At 36.4% G+C, this 20,689-nt stretch overlaps 1 protein-coding gene across 1 annotated transcript in view; it reads left to right on the top strand.

Moving 5' to 3' along the window:
- Positions 1 to 20,689, top strand: part of LRP1B (LDL receptor related protein 1B) — a gene marked incomplete at both ends in the record, with an annotated part of 1,929,155 nt that overhangs the window by 1,435,253 nt on the left and 473,213 nt on the right. Inside the window, 5 exons of the mRNA XM_080928219.1 lie at positions 8,484 to 8,618; positions 9,184 to 9,313; positions 19,593 to 19,719; positions 19,855 to 20,006; positions 20,342 to 20,466. Coding sequence (XP_080784345.1) covers positions 8,484 to 8,618; positions 9,184 to 9,313; positions 19,593 to 19,719; positions 19,855 to 20,006; positions 20,342 to 20,466 — 669 coding nt within the window. The remainder of the gene's footprint in view (positions 1 to 8,483; positions 8,619 to 9,183; positions 9,314 to 19,592; positions 19,720 to 19,854; positions 20,007 to 20,341; positions 20,467 to 20,689) is intronic.

Raw genomic sequence — 20,689 nt, 5'->3', positions numbered from 1 at the left:
GATCTTTGACAAAGAAGCCAAAACCACCCAGTGGAAAACAGAAAGCATTTTAAACAAATGATGCTGGGTCAACTGGTGGGCAGTGTGTAGATAAATACAAATTGATCCAATTTTATCTCCTTGTACAAACCTCAAGTACAAGTGGATCAATGGCATCCACATAAAACCAGACATCCTGAATCTAATAGAAGAGAAAGTGGAAAAGATCCCCAAATACATCTGCACAGGAGAAATTTTTCTCAACAAAACAGCAATGGCTCAGGCTCTAACATCAGTTGACAGATGAGATCTCATGCAAAGGAAAAGCTTATGTAAAGCAAAAGACACTGTCAATAGGAACAAATGGCACCCTATGAATCGAAAAAATACCTTTACTAATATTATATCCAAAGAGGGTTAATATCCAAAATATACAAATAACTCAAGAAGCTACACTCCAGAGAACCAAACAAACCTATTTTAAAAATGGGGTCCAGAGCTAAACAAAGAATTCTCAACTGAGGAATCCCAAATGGATGAGATGTACCTAAATAAATGTTCACTATCCTTAGTCATCAAGGAAATGCAATTTAAAATAACACTGAGGTTCCACCTCATGCCAACCAGAATTGCTAAGATCAAAAACTCAGGAGACAACAGATGCTAGTGAGGATGTGGAGAAAGAAAAACACTCCTCCATTATTGTGGGAATGCAAGCTGGTATACCCACTCTGGAACTCAGTCTAGTTGTTCATCAGAAAATTGTTCACAGTACTACCTGAGGACCCAGCTATACCACTCCTGAGCATATACCAAAAGATGCTCCAAAATATAACAAGGGCACATGCTCCAGTATGTTTATAGAAGCCTTGTTTATAAAAGCTAGAAGCTGAAAAGAACCCAGATGTCTTGCAACAAATGAATGGATACAAAAAAAAAAGTGGTATATTTATACAATTGAGTACTACTACTACTACTCAGCTATTAAAAATAATGACTTCATGTAATTCTTATGCATATGCAAAAACTAGAAAATGCCATTCTGAGTGAGATAACCCATTCACAAAACAACACACATGGCATGCACTCACTGATAAGTGTATATTACTCCAAAAGCTCAGAATACTCAAGATAAAATTCACAGACCATATGAAGCTCAACATAAAGGAACCCCAAAATATGAATGCTTCAGTCCTTCATAGAATGGGGTGCAAAATACACATGGGAAGAAATACAGGGACACAGTGTGGAACAGAGACTAATTTAAAGGCCATCCAAAAACTGTTCCACCTGAGGATCTATTCCACAGGCAGCCACCAAACCCAGTCACTACTGCTGATGCCAAGAAGTTGATGCTGACAGGAACCTGAGATGGGTGTCACCTGAGAGGTTCTTCCAGAACCTTATTGATACAGATGAGGATACTTGCAGCTAACTATCAGTCTGAACACATGGATCCCAATGGAGGAGTTAAAGAAAGGATTGAAAGAGCTAAAGTGGTTTGCAACCCCATAGGGGGGAAAAAACAGCAATATCAACCAACCAGACCTCCCAGAGTTATCAGGGAATAAATCACCAACCAAACATTACACATGGAGAAAACCATGGCTCCAGCCACATATGTCACAGAGGATTGCATTGTCTGATGTCAAGAGAAGAAACCCTTGGTCTTGTGAAAGCTATTCACCAGTGTACGGGAATGCCAGGGTGGTGTGGTGGGAGTGGGTGTGTAGAAAGGGATGGATCCTCATAGGAGCAGTGAATGGGGTGGTGGGAGAGAGAAGAACTGGAAAAGGTGATAACATTTAAAATGTAAATACATAAAATAGCCAACAATAAAATGTTCAACATCATTATTCATTATGGAAACACAAATCAAGATGATACTGAGATTTCACAAATAAGAATGGCTGAATAAAAACTTGGGTGACAATAGAGGCTAGTGAGAATGTGGAGAAAATAGAACAATTTTTCAGTTTTGTTGGGCTTGCAAACTGGCAAACCCACTTTGGAAAACAATCTGTCACTGCCTGAAAAAATTAGAAAGAATTTTACCTGAGGACCCAGCTATACCACTATGAGGCATATACCCACAAGATGCTCCAACATATAACAAGAACACATGCACAGCTATGATTCTAGCAATCTTATTAATTATAACCAGAAACTGAAAACAACCCAGATGTTACTCAGTGAAAATAATAGATACAGAGAGTATGGTATATTTACACAAGGGAGCCTATTAAACCCTCAGCAATTAAAACCAATGACTTCATTCTTAGGCAAATGAATGGAACTAAAAAATATCATCCTGAGTAAGGTAACCCAGACACAAAAGAACACACATGGTATGGACTCACAGATCATATAAAGTTTACAACTCACAGATCATATAAAGTTTAATAAGAAAGAAGACCAAAGTGTGGATGGTTCAGTCGCACTTAGAAGGGGGAACAAAATAATCATAAGAGTAAGAGGTAGGGATCTGAGAGGGAAGAAGAGAAGAGTACAAAGGGAGAATCAGGATCAGGTATAGGATGACACAGTAGAGAAGTACAGAGGGTGAGGAAATTGTACAGAAATATGTAGCAGTAGGTGATGGGGAACTGGTGTAAGACATTAAAAGGTCCCAAATGCCAGGAAATGGAACATTCCCAGGACCCAACCAAAGGGAGATAGAACCTGCAGAGACCATCTTCAGTAGATAGACATGGCCCCTAATTGAGGGATGGAGCCAACTCCCATCTCAAAAATTTTAACCTAGAGTTGTTCCTGTCTAAAGGAAATCAGGGACAGAAAAAATATAACAGAGACTGAAGGAAAAGCCATCCAGAGACTGCCTCGCCCAAAGATTCATCCAACCTGCAGACACCAAACCCTGACACTATTGCTATTGCAAAGAAGTACTTGCTGACAGAATCTTGCTATAGCTGTCCCCTGAGAGGCTCTCCCAGTACCTGACCAATACAGATACTGACACTCACATACAACCTTCAGACTGAGCAGCGGGAACCCAGTGGAAGAATTCGAAGGACTAAAGGAGCTGAAGGAGATTGCAACCCCATAGGAAGAACAATAATATCAACTAACCAGACTCCCAGGGCCTAAACCACCAACCAAAATGTACACATGGAGAGATCTAAGGCCCGAGTTACATATATAGCCTAGGATTGTTTTATCTGGCATCAGTGGGAGAGGAGGCCCTTGGTCCTGTGTTGGCCTGAAACCCCAGCAAAAGAGGATGATAGAGTAGTGAGGTGGGAGTGGGCATGTGTGGTGGAGGAGCACCATCAAAGTGGCAAAGAGGATGCAGATGGGATTTGTGGAGAGAAAACCAGAAAGGAAGACAATGTAAATTTGAAATATAAATAAACAAAATAACCAACTAAAAAAAGAAAGGGCTTTGTAACAGCTAAACTCAAGGTTTGATTTTAGATTCTGCATTCCATTTATATGCAATTGAAAGAAGCCTTGACATTAGAAGATGATTCTTTTGTTCTTAGTGACATAAATATAGATGTCATATTTATATGTGACAGGTAAGAGGCCTGTAGAGATGATGTCCTTTATGAGTTCTCCATATTCTTCACATAGAAATGCTCAGAACCAGATGTCGCTTCTTTTGTACTTTTTACTATTCAACAAGTGAATTGATGATGGTTTTTCCAGTGCATTGCACTTTGTGTATTTCCACACACATTTACTATGGAAAATGTATAATTTTATGCTGGAAAATCTGATATTAAGACAGAGAAAACAGGGTATTTACAAAATTTAGTGAGTAGATGTGGGCCTATGTGTTAGAGGTCTCCCACAGAGATCTCTGATCTAGCTAGGTGATACTGCCAGGTTCAGGGGAAGGGAGAGAACCCCGGCAGGGAGGGGAACCACCTCCACCACCTCCACCTCTGGTTCTGCCCCACTGTTCCCGCTGATGCAGCAGGACATGGGCCAGGCTGAGCTAGCAGGAGACTGACTAGCAAGGCAAGAGGTGCAGGGGAGCTTCTGGCTGTGATTTCAGGAGAGCAGATCTTTCCCAAGCAGCAGTGTAATAGTCTAATGACAGAAGCTCTCAGACGATGGAGTAATTCCTGCACTCTTTCAGTCCTTCTGGATAGGACTGTCTCTCTTTTTAATGTTTAAAGATTTTTTTAATTAATTAATTTTTTAATTAAACAACTTTATTTTAGAAAACAGAGATAAATGTACAGATTTAAAGACGTTTTTGCATAAAACCATATGAATACATTTTTTGTCATCATTCTATTTTTTAAGGTTTAATAGTGTGCATTGAAAACTTACTGATTGCAATGAGCATGAAATACATATAAAACAAAATGTAACATGGAAATAGTTGAAGTTTTCTTGGTGTGTAAAGTTTAAACAATAACTTTTAAATACTGGATAAGATTCTTATATACAGTTTTGGGATGGGTCGGGGTCTGAGAAGAGTTACTTCCTATTGGCTTGGCCTGGGAGCTTGGGAAGACCTTATTTACATATCTAAAGGCGTGGTCTTGCTTATACATGATTGGTCTGTTTGAGCCTAGGTGATCTGTGGTTACTTCACTTGTGGAGGAGGGTTTTGGGGCATTGCCCTATGTGACTGATTTGTCTCAAACCTCTCTACAGCTGGTTGTGTGGGGCTGTAGCTACATAAGAGGGGCCTGGTCTCCTGGAAGATTAGGAAGCTTCCTACTGTCCCTTAGGGTCCCTGGTTCAACCTATTTCAACCGGGAATCAGGATACCTTTCATAGCTCACAAACCCACAAGTAAATACTTGTTAATATGTCATAAGAAAAATAATCATTTGATAATTTTAAAGAAATATTTGTTGGTTTGCTCTTAAGTTCTGATATACCCAAATTTTAAAATTTCAATTTCTTTTATTTTCAATATTTATTATGACAAAGTAATTTTTAATACTGGCTTAATTACAGAGTACTATAGCTGTCTGACAGTCTCTTTATGTGTATTCCTGGAGAATTTTTGTAAAATTGTAAACCTTTCAAGAATATTCTGTAAAATCTTGCCAGTGATAATATCACTGTATTTATGAATATCTTCAGTTATATACTTTCTTTCCTGTTATATTATTACTAAATTACAGTCTTTCAAGAAAATTTATTAAGTTGTTTGCATGCTTGTTTATTTATGTTTTATAGAAGATGGGGTATCTCTTTATAGCTCTTGCTGTCCTGGAGCTTGCTTTATAAAACAAGCTGGCCTCAAACTCAGAAATCTGCCTAGAGGGTCACAACCAAAATCATAAGCAAATATATGTTTAAACTTTTATTCCACCACACAAATTTCAGGATTCTAGGGAAAGTATCTGTTTTATTATATATTTACCATATATTTACATCTATAATAAATCTCACCAGTGCCTATAAGTCAGCATTTGTTGAATGAAGGTGAAATGGTGTTTAAGATATTTAACTTGAAATAAATTTCAGCACAAGGTAATAGCAACATCCTCTTGACTTTCTGCCTTCCCTTTTATATATACACTTCCTGTTTTTAGATTTTATAACATTTATCATGATCAAGCTTAATGTCCATATTACAGTAACTATGTGAGAAATTAAGAAAATGGATTTAGATGTAAGCACCTGTTGTATTGCTTTCCTCCCATTTAACATTCTCAGCACTATCAGGTAGCTGATCTGTTCAACATTGAATGAACTCAAGACTCTTCTATTTACCCAGTGCTAACTCAATCAAAGCTGAGTGTGGGTCTTTATATGTACAATGTTGCCATGCAATATGACTTTTTCTTTTTCAGGCAACACTTGGTTAATATAGTCTCTACTGTAAAATACGTCGTTCTGTTTCTAATAAGTAATGCAAATACAATTTTCAGGTCAATGCATAACAGGCACATGTGTACAATAAATGGTGGTACTTATAGTTCCTGGTTACACAGGATGAACCTCTTCATGGACTGAAAACTCGTATAATGTGTAACAAACGAAGAATATTGTTGTGATTTTTCTTTTTTAGGTTCTTACTTAATGGATGACTTTACAATTTACAAGTCTTCGTCTTACATTCTTGTGTTTTCCCAATTATTTCTCCTGTATTCCTAACATCAATATAAACTCCCTCATGTCAGAAATATGTTTTCCATTTGATACATCTCTACCAGTTTTTATACAGTGTGTTTTACTCACTTTTTAGATTCAGAAGGTATTTACTCTAAAGTTGATACACACAGGGCTTGTCCTAGCTCCTAAGAACAAAGCTTAAAAGAAATATATCACTATAAGACAAGACAGACATAAACAAATCAATAAATGTGTCTTATACGTTCAGAAGTTATAACAAGTTTGATGGATGGTACATGTCATTAAATGGCATGAGTACCCACTTATCAACACTTATGGATGAGAAAAGGACCAATAAATGTCTTTGATATTAATGGGTACTATAGAGAAGAACAAAATCATTGAGGGAAATAAAAGCATGATAAGAAACATTTTTATGGCATAGTCAGAAATGTTTTATTAAGAAGGGGATATTTGAGTCTGCAACAGATCTATGAAAAGAATATTCTAAAAAAAAGAACACTCCAAACCGAAAGGAAATGTAATTATTAACAACCCTGAAACTGGAGGGAATTAGTTTCCCTCCAAAGCAGGAAAGTCAGCGTGACTAGATATGGTTGAGGGATAGAGTGGAAAATATCAGAAAAAGAAAGATAGAGTGAAAAACATCACTCAAGATTCAGAGTTCTTGGGTGGGTCCTAAAGTTCATGGCCAGGAACTCTTTTTTCAATAGGCATAAATGTAGTTGCAGGAGTTGTGAAGAAAGGAGTCAAGTGAAGCTATACTTGCTTTTATATGCGAGTTGCTAAACTTAAAACAACAACAAAAAAAGGCTCCCCCAAGGGAAAGTTTAGGAGACAACATAGAAACCAGTAAGAAGTTGCTGGAATCTCCAGGTAAGAGTTAGGGACTTTAGGTTCAGTTTAGAAAGGGGTGGGACGTTACTGAATGGGAGTTATGTCTTTAAAGAAAAACAAAAAGCACAATGACTTATTGGAACTAGACTAAATATGAGCATATTTGTTAAGCAACTGCATGTAGAACATAAGAAAAAGTGAGTAAAAATAACCCTAAGGCCTGAGGATGGTACTCACCATTACCATAAAAGGTGCTCTCAGGAAGACTGTAGGACAGGCTTCTATGTATCCACTGTCATAGATCAATACAAGGAAGAAACAAAGTAGACAGTCTGGCAATATTTACCTGATTTTTTACAGAGGTCAATACTTGAGGGAAAACATTGAACTCCCTATACACTAATTACTATTTATACAGAAGAAAATCATTTTGGCCAAGACTTCTGGCCTGTTTCAGTGGTCAAAGGAAACTGTATCAGCTGTCAGAAACCAGAGAAAACTTGCTTCTCTAATAGCTTTGTGTATAACTTGCCTTCAGCTTGGCTTCAAAGCATCCTATCCTTGACACAAATGTTTGGAAAGCAGTGTTGTTTGCTGTCACCTCCCATTGTGGTGTTAGAATCCAGGCTATAATCCACTTGACATGGAATTTTAAGACTTACTAACAATTGGCTTTATTATATTAATTACATTGTTTTATTACTAATCTGTCTTTGAAGTATATTGTATTGTTCTTAAAAGATTTGTTCTTCAAAGTCTGCATTGGCAATATCATAAAACCTTAGCTGGTAGCAAATTTATTACTGTGTTGTTTGTCCTCATGTCTTTTTAGAAGCTGTATAGAAAATCATTGACCAATAATTGCTATCTTTAATGCATATGCATAAGTGTGTAATATATTTTATTTGTAGTCTTTCTTTGTAGTATATTAAAAACACAGTCATTTAGAAACTTGATAATAGCATGCGACAATTCTTTAAATATTCTGAGATAAAATTTTATAAAATGAATCTGAGAAATAATACAAGGGGATCGTTGTTTACATTTGATATGCTATTATGTACTCAAAAGGAATAATCAGAGATGAGGTGATTCCAGTCTTTACAGACACTGAATGACCTTATGCTTAAAATATTCTTGACACAGTCAAAAGGATTGTGTCAAGTCTTTCTGTTGTCTCTGTACTTTGAAGGTTCTTGAGTTAATTATTCTCCATCGTGTATAACTGTATGGTCAGTTTTTTTTTTTTTTTTTTTTTTTTTTTTTTTTTTTTTAAGGAGAAAATCTAGAATAAAAGACATTTTTTGCTTCATGGAAATAAAACTTCTTGATCTAAAATAAATAGAATAATATCAAAAATGTAATAAAGAATTTTGATAAACACACCTATAAAGTCCAAATGTTAAAACTAATTTCTTCCTTTTTATAATTCCCTTACTATTATTTATATTAGCAAGTTATAGCAAAGAATGCTTAGAATCTACTATATTCTGTTCAGGATGATCTCTCAATAATGATTTTGATGTCATCCAAATATGTATACCAATGCATTTAATAATGGGTGTTTGTGGGGTTTTTGTGTGTGTGTTTATCAATAGAAAATGACACCATCTATTGGACAGACATGGGCCTTAATAAAATCAGCAGAGCTAAAAGAGACCAGACTTGGAAAGAAGACATTATTACCAATGGCTTGGGGAGAGTGGAAGGAATAGCTGTTGACTGGATTGCTGGTAAAATCTAAGGCTTCATTTTCTATTTATTCAAAAGTTATGTTATTTTTTTCTTGGGTGCTCATTCTACTTCTTTAAATTTCTGGTTCTTGGTTCAGACATCTTAAAAGAAATCTTTCTAGCCAAGGGGGTGAATAATTGTCTTTGCATTTGGTTCATCTCTTTCTACTGCCTTTGGATAAGTGTTTCTATGTAGATGCAGAATTGGTACAGTTAACTTCTCAAGTCTCCAGAGAGTTCCACAAGGGAAAAACAAAGTGTAAGAAGTTTCCTTTTGCTTAGAGCCAGTATAAAGTTAAAACAAATACTTTGAACATTGGGGAGCCTTTTCGACTTACTTTAACTATGTCAATATATAATTGCATAATTTAAACCAGCAAAATATGAGGTTAGCATTGGAAGTCTCTGTGAACTAGTTTAATTACAGATGCTTAGGAAAGGCATTTTAAAAGAAAGTAAACAAGCTCTTAGTTATGGGAAGACTCAGAAACTTAATTTCAAGTATAATTGATAAGCAATTCTATTATTTCTAATTTGATTGTGGGCATTTCTGTATTTCTCCTAGGCAACATATATTGGACAGATCATGGTTTCAATTTAATTGAAGTTGCAAGACTCAATGGCTCTTTCCGTTACGTAATTATTTCTCAAGGCCTGGATCAACCAAGATCTATAGCTGTGCACCCAGAAAAAGGGTAATTTTAAAGTTTACATATATTTTCTGAATCTGAATTGTATTTCCTTAAGTTATATTAAGAAAATTTAGAGAGTAAATATACTTTAACTCTAATATCTACAACATAATAATTTAAGCATAGAAAGTATATTTGAATTTTTCAAATACCTGTTGGATAAGGTCATATTTATCATAATATTATATTTCAGTCATGCCCATACCCTATTTTCCCTCTCTCATCCCACACCAATTTCCATCAACCCTTTTTTTCCAGCTGGACTTGCTCCTGCTTTCTAAATTTTTATTTATTAGTATTTGTTACACAAAGAGTTGAAATGGAGTTAAGTAAGTATACATAGTGGAGGATCATTCATCAGACCACAGGCAGCTTACTTGTGGCTCTGCCACTGGGAATAAATGATTAGCCTTCCATCAGCAATCATTAATTCCCAAGAGTGAATCAGGATAGATGGTGCCTAAAGATCTCACTCCCTGTCCATGATCAGATTGTGATGGGTACATGTCATGTGCAGATAAACACATCTGTTAGTTCATAACATGGAGGTCCAGTGGTCTGTGTTTCATCCTTGGGTAAGTCAAATGGGCAAGAAAAAGTTTAAATCGTCAACACATTTAATATCACATATTTAATCTATCACTTCAAGCTAGAATGAAGTCCTAAAAAAAATTGCCACCAAATGTCAGAATAAGCTTAATTCTTATAGGTAATAGAGCATCTCACTTGTCAGCATGCAAACAGACATATTTGGGGGGAAGAGAAAAACTATTTCCCTTGATTCCTCTATTTTACCTGACCTTCTAATTCATTCTCCCTTATGAATTATTTGTTTTTTAATTGACATATCTTTCTTTTTGTTATAATATTAATTATACATATTAGTATGTCATCGTGCCATTTCATACAAGTACACAAGGTATTATGATAATCTCTACCCCTATTTTTCTCCTTTAACCTCTTTACACTTAGTGATTCCCTTATCCCCTCCAATTAGTACCTATTCTTCTATGATATCTTTTGAGAGTGAGTTGACCCAATGGGTTTCAACAGGAGTACTTATAGGAGTCAGAATCAAGGGCTCTGTATTAGCACACTAACATCTTATCAGAAACTATACTACTAAGGAAACTCCTTCTCTCTGTGTGTCTCTTTCTCTGATTTTCTCTCTCTCTCCCTTTCCCTCTCTTTGCCCTTCCTCTTCTCCTCCTTCTCCTTCTCTCCCCTCCCACTCTATCTTTTCTCTCTCTCTATCCAAAAGCTATCTTTACCTTCTCAGTAAGTGATGGTATCTCTTAATCTGCAACCCCTTTACCAAGCATAAACTACTTGTAAATTATCAGGCTATATGATGTGTTTAACCTTCTGACTCTTTCCACCGCTGTGAAAGAGCGCTGGTTGTCCCAAAGGAGAGCTGGTCTTGGGTAGGTAACCAGAGCTGCTGAGAGTTCAAATGTGCACTAGCTATGACAAAGGAAACATAGCAAACCACAATGCTCGACCTTTTATCTGGCTCTTATACTCTTTTTGCCTCATCTTTCCAAATATTCCATGAACCTTGAGGGGTGCCATAGTTGTTCCAATTAGGGGCAGTGCTATGTCATTGGTTTTCAGGACATTCTTTATTTATATGTTTCTGTAAGAACATGTTAACTATCATGCACAGAAAATTAAAAACAAAGAACCTTTTATGACCAAAGTTGACAGCATTGCTAAACTGTGATCATAATCATAAATATTTAGAAGGCAATTTGATACACACATCATATTCATTTACCAAAACAAAGGCAGGAGCTTTCCCTCTAAAGACTATATCCTCTGCAGCCAGGTTTTGACCAGATTTATACTAGAAGAGATAAATTCCCATCTCTGAGTGTATGTCAAATAAAATCACAAAGTGGTTGTTTATCCTTTAGAGTCAAATTACTAATGCACCAATGGGCACTTCTTGCCAGGCAGACAATTTTTGTAGCATAACGAATTCACAGTTGAACAATTGAAGAAAACAATTCCCCTCCAACAAGCTGAACAGCATCTTTTAAAATCAGGAAAGCTAGCTTTCAGGGAAAAAGCTTCCAGCTCAGCTCCAGCTTAGTTTCTCTATATCAATTCCAATATATATCATATTTTCAGTAATGACGTCTTATTTACCATCTATTTTTTGTGTGAAACCAAGAGCAGTAGCAATAGCCTAAGCTGTTTTGGAGACTGAACAATATTATACTGGTTGGCACTTTCATTTAATAATGTTATAGTTTTCCAGAGAATCTTTATCCATCAACTCAAAATAACTCCATCCAACCTCTCTTTTAAATTTTAATAACTTTACAAAGTAATTGTTTACGGTGAGACCATGAACCCTACCATGGTCCTCAATTGAACTAAAGCTAGAATCCCCAGAGACCCTGAAAGGACAGTAGGAGCTTTGCCTACTCCCAGATACCAGGCCCCTGCCACTATTTATATGTATATAAAGGCAATGCCCCACGGGCCCCCCATGATTGGAAAGGATGTGACCTATAGTTATATAGACTCAAGATAGATCTCTATCAAAGACCCTTAGGGCTTAGCCACTAAGCTTTCTTTCCCAGACATTCCTTCCCATAAAAGGTATATAATTTCAGTCCCACCCAGAGAAGTAGGGGATGGTTTTAGACATTCACTTTCCAATATGACAATAAATGCCTTGAAACTGTGGACTGCCTCTTTTCATCTGGATCTGCTGTGGGGAGCAATAGAGAAGGTCTTCACCTATAGAGGCATGGTCTAATCTTCCATAGAAGGCCTCTCTATACTTCCAGCCATGGCTGCCACCATGCTCAAGATGTGCCTGTGAAGATGAGGACTCCCACCACCCTTTGGGATAAGACAGAGCTCCCCACCCCCACTTCCCCTGGTCCTGGGCTAGATCCAGCCTGCAAGTCCAGATTCCATTTCCAGATCTTCCGAAACTTCCAACTGCACTTGGATGTCCAAGAGCCTGAGAACCCCTGGACCCTGGCATCTTTATAGGAAGGAGACCCACCCTGAACCAGCTCCTGCTGCCCCATCTCAAACTACACTTCTCTGCTCCCAGAGCGGTGTCCTGGGACTTTCCTACAACCCAGGACCAGCCTGGCTACTGTGTGGGGCTAAGCAGAACCAAATTTCCTGAATCCTTTTTCCTTGAGCTGCCCATGGTCTGTGGAGGAGCTGATGTGATTCAGCCCAAACACTACAGTTTACAACATGGCTTTTGTTCTCACACTTGGTTGCTTTGACCCTTCCTTCTTCTTTTATTCTCAGTCCAGTTACTCTGTATCTGTATTTTAACTTTTCTAAAACCTAAGGCCTTTGTCTGTTTTTTGCTCCTCTCACAGATCTCTCTGTAGTTTCTTTGCCTTTCTACACATTCCTACAGAAATACACACATAAAAATACACTAGGATTTATATGAGAGAAAACATGAGGTATTTGGATTTCTGAAATGGTATTCTATCAGTTACACTGTTTTCCAGTTCTGCAAGTTTTGTAATTTCATTTTCCCTACATTCCATTACACATTCCATTACTAATGAGGAAGTCAATTGTGTACATATACCACATTTTCATTCTCTCTTCATCAGCTGATGGGCATCTAGGCTGATTTGTTTGCTAGTAATAAATATGGGTTATAAGTTTCTCTGCTGTAAGATTTTAGAGTCCTTTGGGTACATGCCCAAGGATAGCATAGTTATTTAGTGGATCCAGTTTTAGTGTGTTGAGAAGCATCCACACTGATTTCTATATCGGATACCCCCAGTTTGAATTCCCACCTATAATATTACAGTGAACTTAAATTATTTTATTTTATTTTATTTTAATTCATATTTTTTTAATGAGCAAGGGTGTTGACAAGCTTTTAAAAATAGTATTTGCCATTTTAGTTCTTCTTTTAAATACTAAGTTTCTTAACCCATTATTTAAGTTATTTGCTTTCTATTTAGTTTTTGTTTTATGTATATGTGTGTGTGTGTGTGTGTGTGATATGTGTCCATAAAATATTTTCTTCTCTTTGACTTCTTAATGTCGATGATCTCTGCTGCTTTTCTGCTTTAAGGGTTAAATTTTACTCCTGAATTTACCATTTTATATTTTACTATACCTTCAACATTCTCACTTGAGGAACTTACAAAAATATACTTTCAAAAATTATTATAGCACCATCTGCCACTGAATATATGAACAAAGGATTGGTTTTATAGAATTTAATCAATAATTAAATAATAATGGTGTTGATCTGACCATTAGTGATGATACATGATGAATGAGAGGACAAAAAATGAGAAAAACTCTCTCTCTCTCTCTCTCTCTCTCTCTCTCTCTCTCTCTCTCTCTCTCTCTGTGTGTGTGTGTGTGTGTGTGTGTATGAGAGAGACAGACAGGGAGAGAGAGAGAAAGAGAGAGACAGACAGGGAGAGAGAGAAAGAGAGACAGAGACAGACAGACCGATAGATAAATAGATAAAGACAGATATATATAGAGAGAATGAGACAGACAGAGAGAAAGAGAGAGACAGACAGACAGATAGATAAACAGACAGACAGATAGATAGATAGATAGATGATAGATAGAGAAAGACAGACAGATAATGAGACAGAGAGAGAGAGAGAGAGAGAGAGAGAGAGAGAGAGAGAGAGAGAGAGAGAGAGAGAGAGAGAGAGAAGCAGGTGTCAAGGATTAGCAGGTAAAAGAGGGTAGAGCTGGGAGGTAGTCAAAGCACAGGGAGACATCAGGAGAAACAGAGGACAGCTACAGCAGAAGACTTAGTGCTAAGACACCTTTCTATGTCCAGAGGGGAGCACTTCTGACTGAGTCAAAGAGAAGCTAGATGCTTTCATGTGACACAGGAAGCATTGATTGCCTGCCCATTTAAAACAGTGACAAAGGGAAAAGATGTATCAGGGATAGCTGGTTCACAGGATTCTCAGCATCAACCATAAGTTCCGGAAATGTCAGCTGAAGGAAGTTGAGAGTGCTGTCACATAGTGGGAACAAGTGTGACCCCAGAAGTCTCCTTGCCACACGACGGAACTTCTTCACTTTGCTCAGATGTCACTGCCCTGTCCTACTCTCTTCTAATTTACCACCTTAAACCTCTTCTCCTCAATCCAGCAACAACAAAAGATTTATTAGTCTTTCAATATTTCTTTCTCAGCTTCTTAGGATCGTGTTTGTGCGTATTGACTCTTTCCTGGGTTTTCATGGCCTCATGGTGAAAATTTCTCTAGGTTTTACTTTCTCTGTTCTCTCTTGGACCCTTGCCTCCATTATATATCTGCCCAAGAGTTCAGTTTCCTCTTCCTGCCTTCAGGCTCCATGATGTTTCCAGTTCTCTCTGAGGGTTCCTACATCTCAGAGGGCACCTGCAATACTTCTCCTTATTTCCTACACAATAATAGTTCTTTCTCTCACACACATTTTGATTTGAACACATCTCAATTCAGGTCTTTCATGGAATTATTGGACATACAGATAAATCTATAAAATAAAAACAAATATTTGCAACATATTAGAAATCAATTAAATCTCTTTAGCCAAATTCCCTTCATATTTATTTGTCTGTTGTAGCAGTGAGTCTGCACTATACTAGCTGGAAACTCTAAAACTGGCCCCTGCCACCTTAGTTTCCAATTGGGGAAATATCCAGTGGCCACTTACCTGCATTCTCACATGGCTCATTGTCCTTCCCCTGTGTCCTAGCCCTCACAACTCTAAGGGTCCTGGCCTGGCCTGTCTCCATTTTCCCAGTCATTGGCCGTTGGCATCTTTATTGATCAATCACAAACCAGTTGGGAGCAAGGACCTCTGGCATTTGGACATGCAGATTCCTAATTGAATCATAGGATTAGAACCAATCTCCAACAGTCTGTCACTAAACCAACATCACATTATTCCTACACCCATGGACTTCCTTTCTTAAACATGGAATTTGCAGTGTTGTCTCCCTCCAAAATGTAATGTCTCTTTCCCCTGGTTCCATACAAGCCATGAGTTATCTATTTCCTCTACCCTCAAACTCTTCCATTCCTCTATGTAGACTTTGGTCAGATTCATCCTTTCCTTTCACTGAGAGACCCTCAGCCTATCAGTGACTCAGAAAGCTCTCTGAAAAGTTTTGATTTTCTATTCTTCATCCCTAATATAAAAGTTACTTTTCAGCCCATGTGCCAAGAAACTTAATATTTATGACAATATTACATTTTTCTTTATGGACCCCCTTTTTCATTGCAAGCATTTCATAGTCAGGTGAAAGGAGCTTTTTTTTATCTTTGCAGCTAAGAGTAGAAATGATTTATAGAAAACAATTACTAGTATTTGAAAACACCAGTGACAGGTGTCCCTCTACACATTGGCATGCATTTATTTATTGACTTAACTTCTGAGGAAAAGACATTAAAATGAAAGGTTTATCAAAATTATTCAAAATGATTTCCAAGTGATGTTAACATAGAATTTTAAGTGCTAAAATTCCCATCTTGGAAATAAAATACAGCATTTTACAATTCTGTTTGAAATTAAAGCATGGCAGGTGATACTGTCCAGGGGAAGGGGGACCATAATGGAATAAATTAGCTAAATTCAAGATATAAATGTGCCATGTCGAGTGGGCCTGAAGCCTGTTTTGAACCAATAGAGACTTGAAATCTTTTAAAATGTAGCCAAATGCAAAACTGGAACCAACTAGGAATTTATTTCCATTTGAAAAGTCAACTTCTCCTCCTAGATTTCCCCCAGTCTGGCAGCTTCTAGGTATTAGGCAGAATTGAATGTAATAATTTTCCTTATACTGAAAAGCTATTTTCTATCCATGAAAAGTATAGAAAAGCATAGCCTTCTATAGAAAGCTCTAATTAATCATGCATGACAGGAAATAGTAAGTAAAACTAAACATTCTACTCCTTTCTTAGTCACCAGGATATATGTTGTCTATTTTGATCGAGCATTATGTCTCTGTGTAAGTTTAACAATCTTTCGTGTTAGTTTAAAAATCTATTACCTAAGTAAGCATTTTAATAAAACATAACATCTGATTTTGAAAGTGTTTGAAACGGTTTAAAATTTGCTGTGCTAAATCTGCCCTGTAACTATACTGTGGTCTATTTTCTCAGCCAAATCATTCAACATTGTAAACATTTCACAGCTGAAAAGTTTGGCCTCAGAGGGAGAGGAATCCCAGCATTGGAGTTTTACTTTTCTATAAGTGTTGTATGTTCCTAAAGGTGCTACCTATTCAGCTCTCTACTTTTAGTTTCAGTGCGAGGGGAAAATGTATTCATCTTGACCTTACATTTATAAGATAGTATTTAATTTTCTCCCATTCACTTGACCACACTGAAGTGTGATGTACTTCACAGCAGTTATATTTGGTAATGCATAGTAGGTCATCCCTTCTGATTCCTCTCACACGCAGCAAAATATGTCCAATATCTATATCCAGAATATTTTTTATTTTTGTTTGTTTTTACCCAGAAACTTTATCAGTACTCATCTCAGGAGGTTGCATGGAAGCATCATAATTCAAAATTAAAGAGGCTATTAATATCAAATAAGGTAAACTTGTTCATCAAAACTAAGCTTCTAACTGTTCAGGCTAGCTCCTCATAGCACCTCTTTTTATACACAGAAATATTTTGTTATATTCATTGTAGCTCAGAAAAAAAAAGCATTCAATATAAAATGATTAACATAGAACGATGTGCGACAGAGACAATGGCACAGGCCTGCATTTGTAGTGCTTGCATTTGTTTTCTAGCTTGTCGAATATGGTCATCTGTATTGAGTTCGTTCACTTTCGAAGCCGTGAGAAATGGGGCGAAGTATGTTCACCTGCCTACTTAGAGTATTTGTGCTCATAAGCTCCGCAGAATGGTACGCAATTTCTGGGCATTTAATTTTAACTGAGTCAGTTTATTAAATTTATAAGGAGCAAAAGTAAAGCAATTAAAGAACAAGTAGCAGATAGAGCCAGAGAGAGTAAAACATCTGGGAATTAAGTGCTCACATGTCTGAGGAATGAGTGAACTAGGCTTTGAGAGGGAAAACCAAAGGACACACTATTAAGTCGTGGGCTTCTAAGTATCTAGCAGAAATTGATTGGGGAAGCCAGCTGCTGGAGAGAGTCCTTGGTTAGGCTGTATTACCTCAGGCGAGGGTTTCCACTTAAAAACAACACACAAGTGAAACAAAATAGCATCAGAGAGAGACCATCAAATTCGCAGCTTGGGAAGGTGGGACAGTCAGGTGGGAGAATTCCAGACAGCACTCCCCGCCCTCGCCATAGATGGACTTTCGGCTTTCCTTTTTCACTATAAACATTTTTACAGTTCAGAATAAATAGTAATCTTTGGAAATTGTCTTCTAGATCTCCTCGAAGACATCCTGTTTTGTTTGTTTGTTGTTGTTCATTTGTTGTTGTTTGTTTGTTTCTTTTTTAAATCATCTTTAGCTAGTTGCTTCAGGGTCTAGGAAGTGAGTTTTACCAAAAAGAAGAAAGTCTGTTTCCACTAAGCTTGAACGGCTTCTCAGGATTTAACCATATAATGCACATTACACTGCTCATTTGGTGCATTTGTAAACAGATGAGCATTAAGCTAATGTTTATTTTATGCATTTACAACATATTTGGATATGTTAAAGGTAATGACTATGACTCCCTAGTTCCCAGAGGGCCTCCATTGTAATTCAATGCCTCCTGCCTCTTTCCTCTTTCACAATGATGACATTTGTCTTTAGTGAATTAAACAGTGTCATACATTTGTTTACCAATTAAAGATTGTAATATATAGAAACTCATTTAAGGATTTTGATTTTACTGTATGCATGTTTTATGCCTTTAAACAAGTTTTGTACTAATAAAGTATTAGTTAAATTTTCTAACATTTTCCCTTTCTAAACGATAAAATTTATATATAGGAAGAATAGTGTCTTCAGAGTTTAGTTACTTGGGGATTTTAGTCACACCTTTTATAATGTCAAATAGCAACACAAATATTTTAAAGCTTTAAAAAACAACTATTAAAATAATTAGAAAGTAATGACATAAATCTAGTGTATATATTTTATGTAGTTCAAGTTTTAAGGTTAATTAATAATTTTATTATATGTATACAAAAATTCACAGGTTTTTGTTAGTTTGTTTTTAAATCTGAAACATTATGATCTTTCCCTGAGTCATGCTAACTCATACATGAAGCTTTGCAGAAAATGCATACTTGTTGCTGTCTGAAATAGTGATTACCATATTCTTCATAACTTTAGTTTTTCATAGTTTGTAAGCTTGTGTTTACATAGTTTCAAAATTAGGAACAATTTTTTTTTTCTAAAATCATGATATTTTCAGCTATTGTATAAGTACTGAAATTTGTGAATGAATGAATGAAGAAATGAATGAATCGGTAGAAAAAATAACCTGAATGAACTGTTACCTTTATTGTTCACATTCTCTTTTTCACCATGTTCTGTCTCGTGATATTTTAGCTTCACTTTCTGGATTGCAGATTATTTCATATTACAGTTTTTGAGATTATTAAAATGAAAATGCCTTCTTTTTAAAGTGTGATATGTATATTAAGATGTAAGCACAAGTTAACCTATACATTTAAAATTACAATGGTTATATTTAAGAGTTATGGTTACCTTTAAAAGCTGCAATGCTCCGTTTATAAAAAACATGAATTATACTCTATTTAATTTTTAAATATCATAATTATTGGGTGCTATATGCAATTCTTAATAAAACAGAAAAAAAACAGTCTTGATTGAGCCTATAATTTAGTCTAGGAACATGTTCAAAATGAAGAAGAAGGTAAAGATTTACTTTATTTTATATTACATTACATTTAAAAATGTAATGTTTTGCCCTATTTAGTAGGCTTCATCATGAAATTATCATCAAAGAGACAACAGAAACCTCATGAAGACAAAAACAAAATAAAACAAAACAAAATAAGACAAAAAAAAAAAAAAAAAAACAGAACCAAAAACATTAGGCAGCAGGTTGTAGAAAAGAATTTCAGATAACATGAGAATATGCAAATGATTCTCGCAAAGAACTGAATCCATCCTTGTGATGTCTACATCTCCTTAAATATGTCTTAGAACAAGATTTTTATTATTGACTGGAGGGATATTTGCAAACTAAGCTGTGCAGCTTATTATTTAGTTCTATTGTGAACATTTTACTGTGAAGAGTTTTAATGCCGTCTTGTTTATTTGATGCCCATTAATCTGTCAATCATTATAAATGATCATTTAATTTCAGCTTCTTGTTCTGGACTGAATGGGGACAAGTGCCCTGCATTGGGAAAGCTCGCCTAGATGGTTCTGAGAAGGTCATGATTGTAAGCATGGGAATAACATGGCCCAATGGCATCTCCATTGACTATGAGGTCTGTTGGATTCCTTTTAAGATTCTAAAGTGTGTTCACAGCCAACGTGCAATAGTCTACTTTTAACACGTGCTCATTTCACTGATAAATAACCAAAGCAGTCTGTACTGTGGCTTTTCAATCGCTCTCTTTTAGGACAATAAACTATACTGGTGTGATGCTCGCTCAGACAAGATCGAGAGGGTGGACCTGGACACAGGTGGGAACCGTGAGGTGTTGCTGTCTGGAAGCAGTGTGGATCTGTTCTCAGTCGCAGTCTTTGGGGCTTACATCTACTGGTCTGACAGGTAATTTATTTTTTTACCTAAGAGTTTGAGTCTCAAAATGTTATTTCAGTGTCATTTCTTTGCCCTTGAAGGATTAGCCATACTTTTGCAAGGTTACAGAAAGGATTTCAAGCAAAAAAAAAAAAAAAAAAACGAAAAGAAAAATGTAATTTTTACAGAGAAGGTTAACCAGCAAGGCTCTCTAGCTATTTCATGGCCAAGCATTTCAGCCCCACACACTGCAACTGATTTCTTTTTCTTCCCATTGATCCATGTCTGATCTTCAGTTTTACATTGCTTTAGTTTAATTTGTTGAAAACTGTTATAGTAATTCCGTATGTTGACCCTTTTGGCAGGGCACACGCCAACGGGTCAGTGAGAAGGGGCCACAAGAACGACGCCACGGAAGTAGTAACGATGAGAACAGGACTTGGAGTCAACTTAAAGGAGATCAAGATTTTTAACCGAGTGAGAGAGAAAGGTCAGCATACTCAGTGAAATATGCAATTAATAAATTTTGCATTATTTCTCTTCTATTTTTAAAAACTAAGAATTTAAGTGAATCATTAATTAAGTTCAAAACCTTCAAAGTTTTTTGATTGTTTCAAATAACAACCAGAAAGAAGCCCAAGGACATGAACATATGAACATATAACAGTTTATGTACATGTATATTTTTTGTGCATATGTATAGTCATGATATA

This window comes from Micromys minutus (genome assembly GCF_963924665.1).
Source record: "Micromys minutus genome assembly, chromosome: 13".
NCBI classification, from domain to species: Eukaryota; Metazoa; Chordata; class Mammalia; order Rodentia; family Muridae; genus Micromys; species Micromys minutus.
This window is presented reverse-complemented; position numbering and strand designations above follow the sequence as displayed.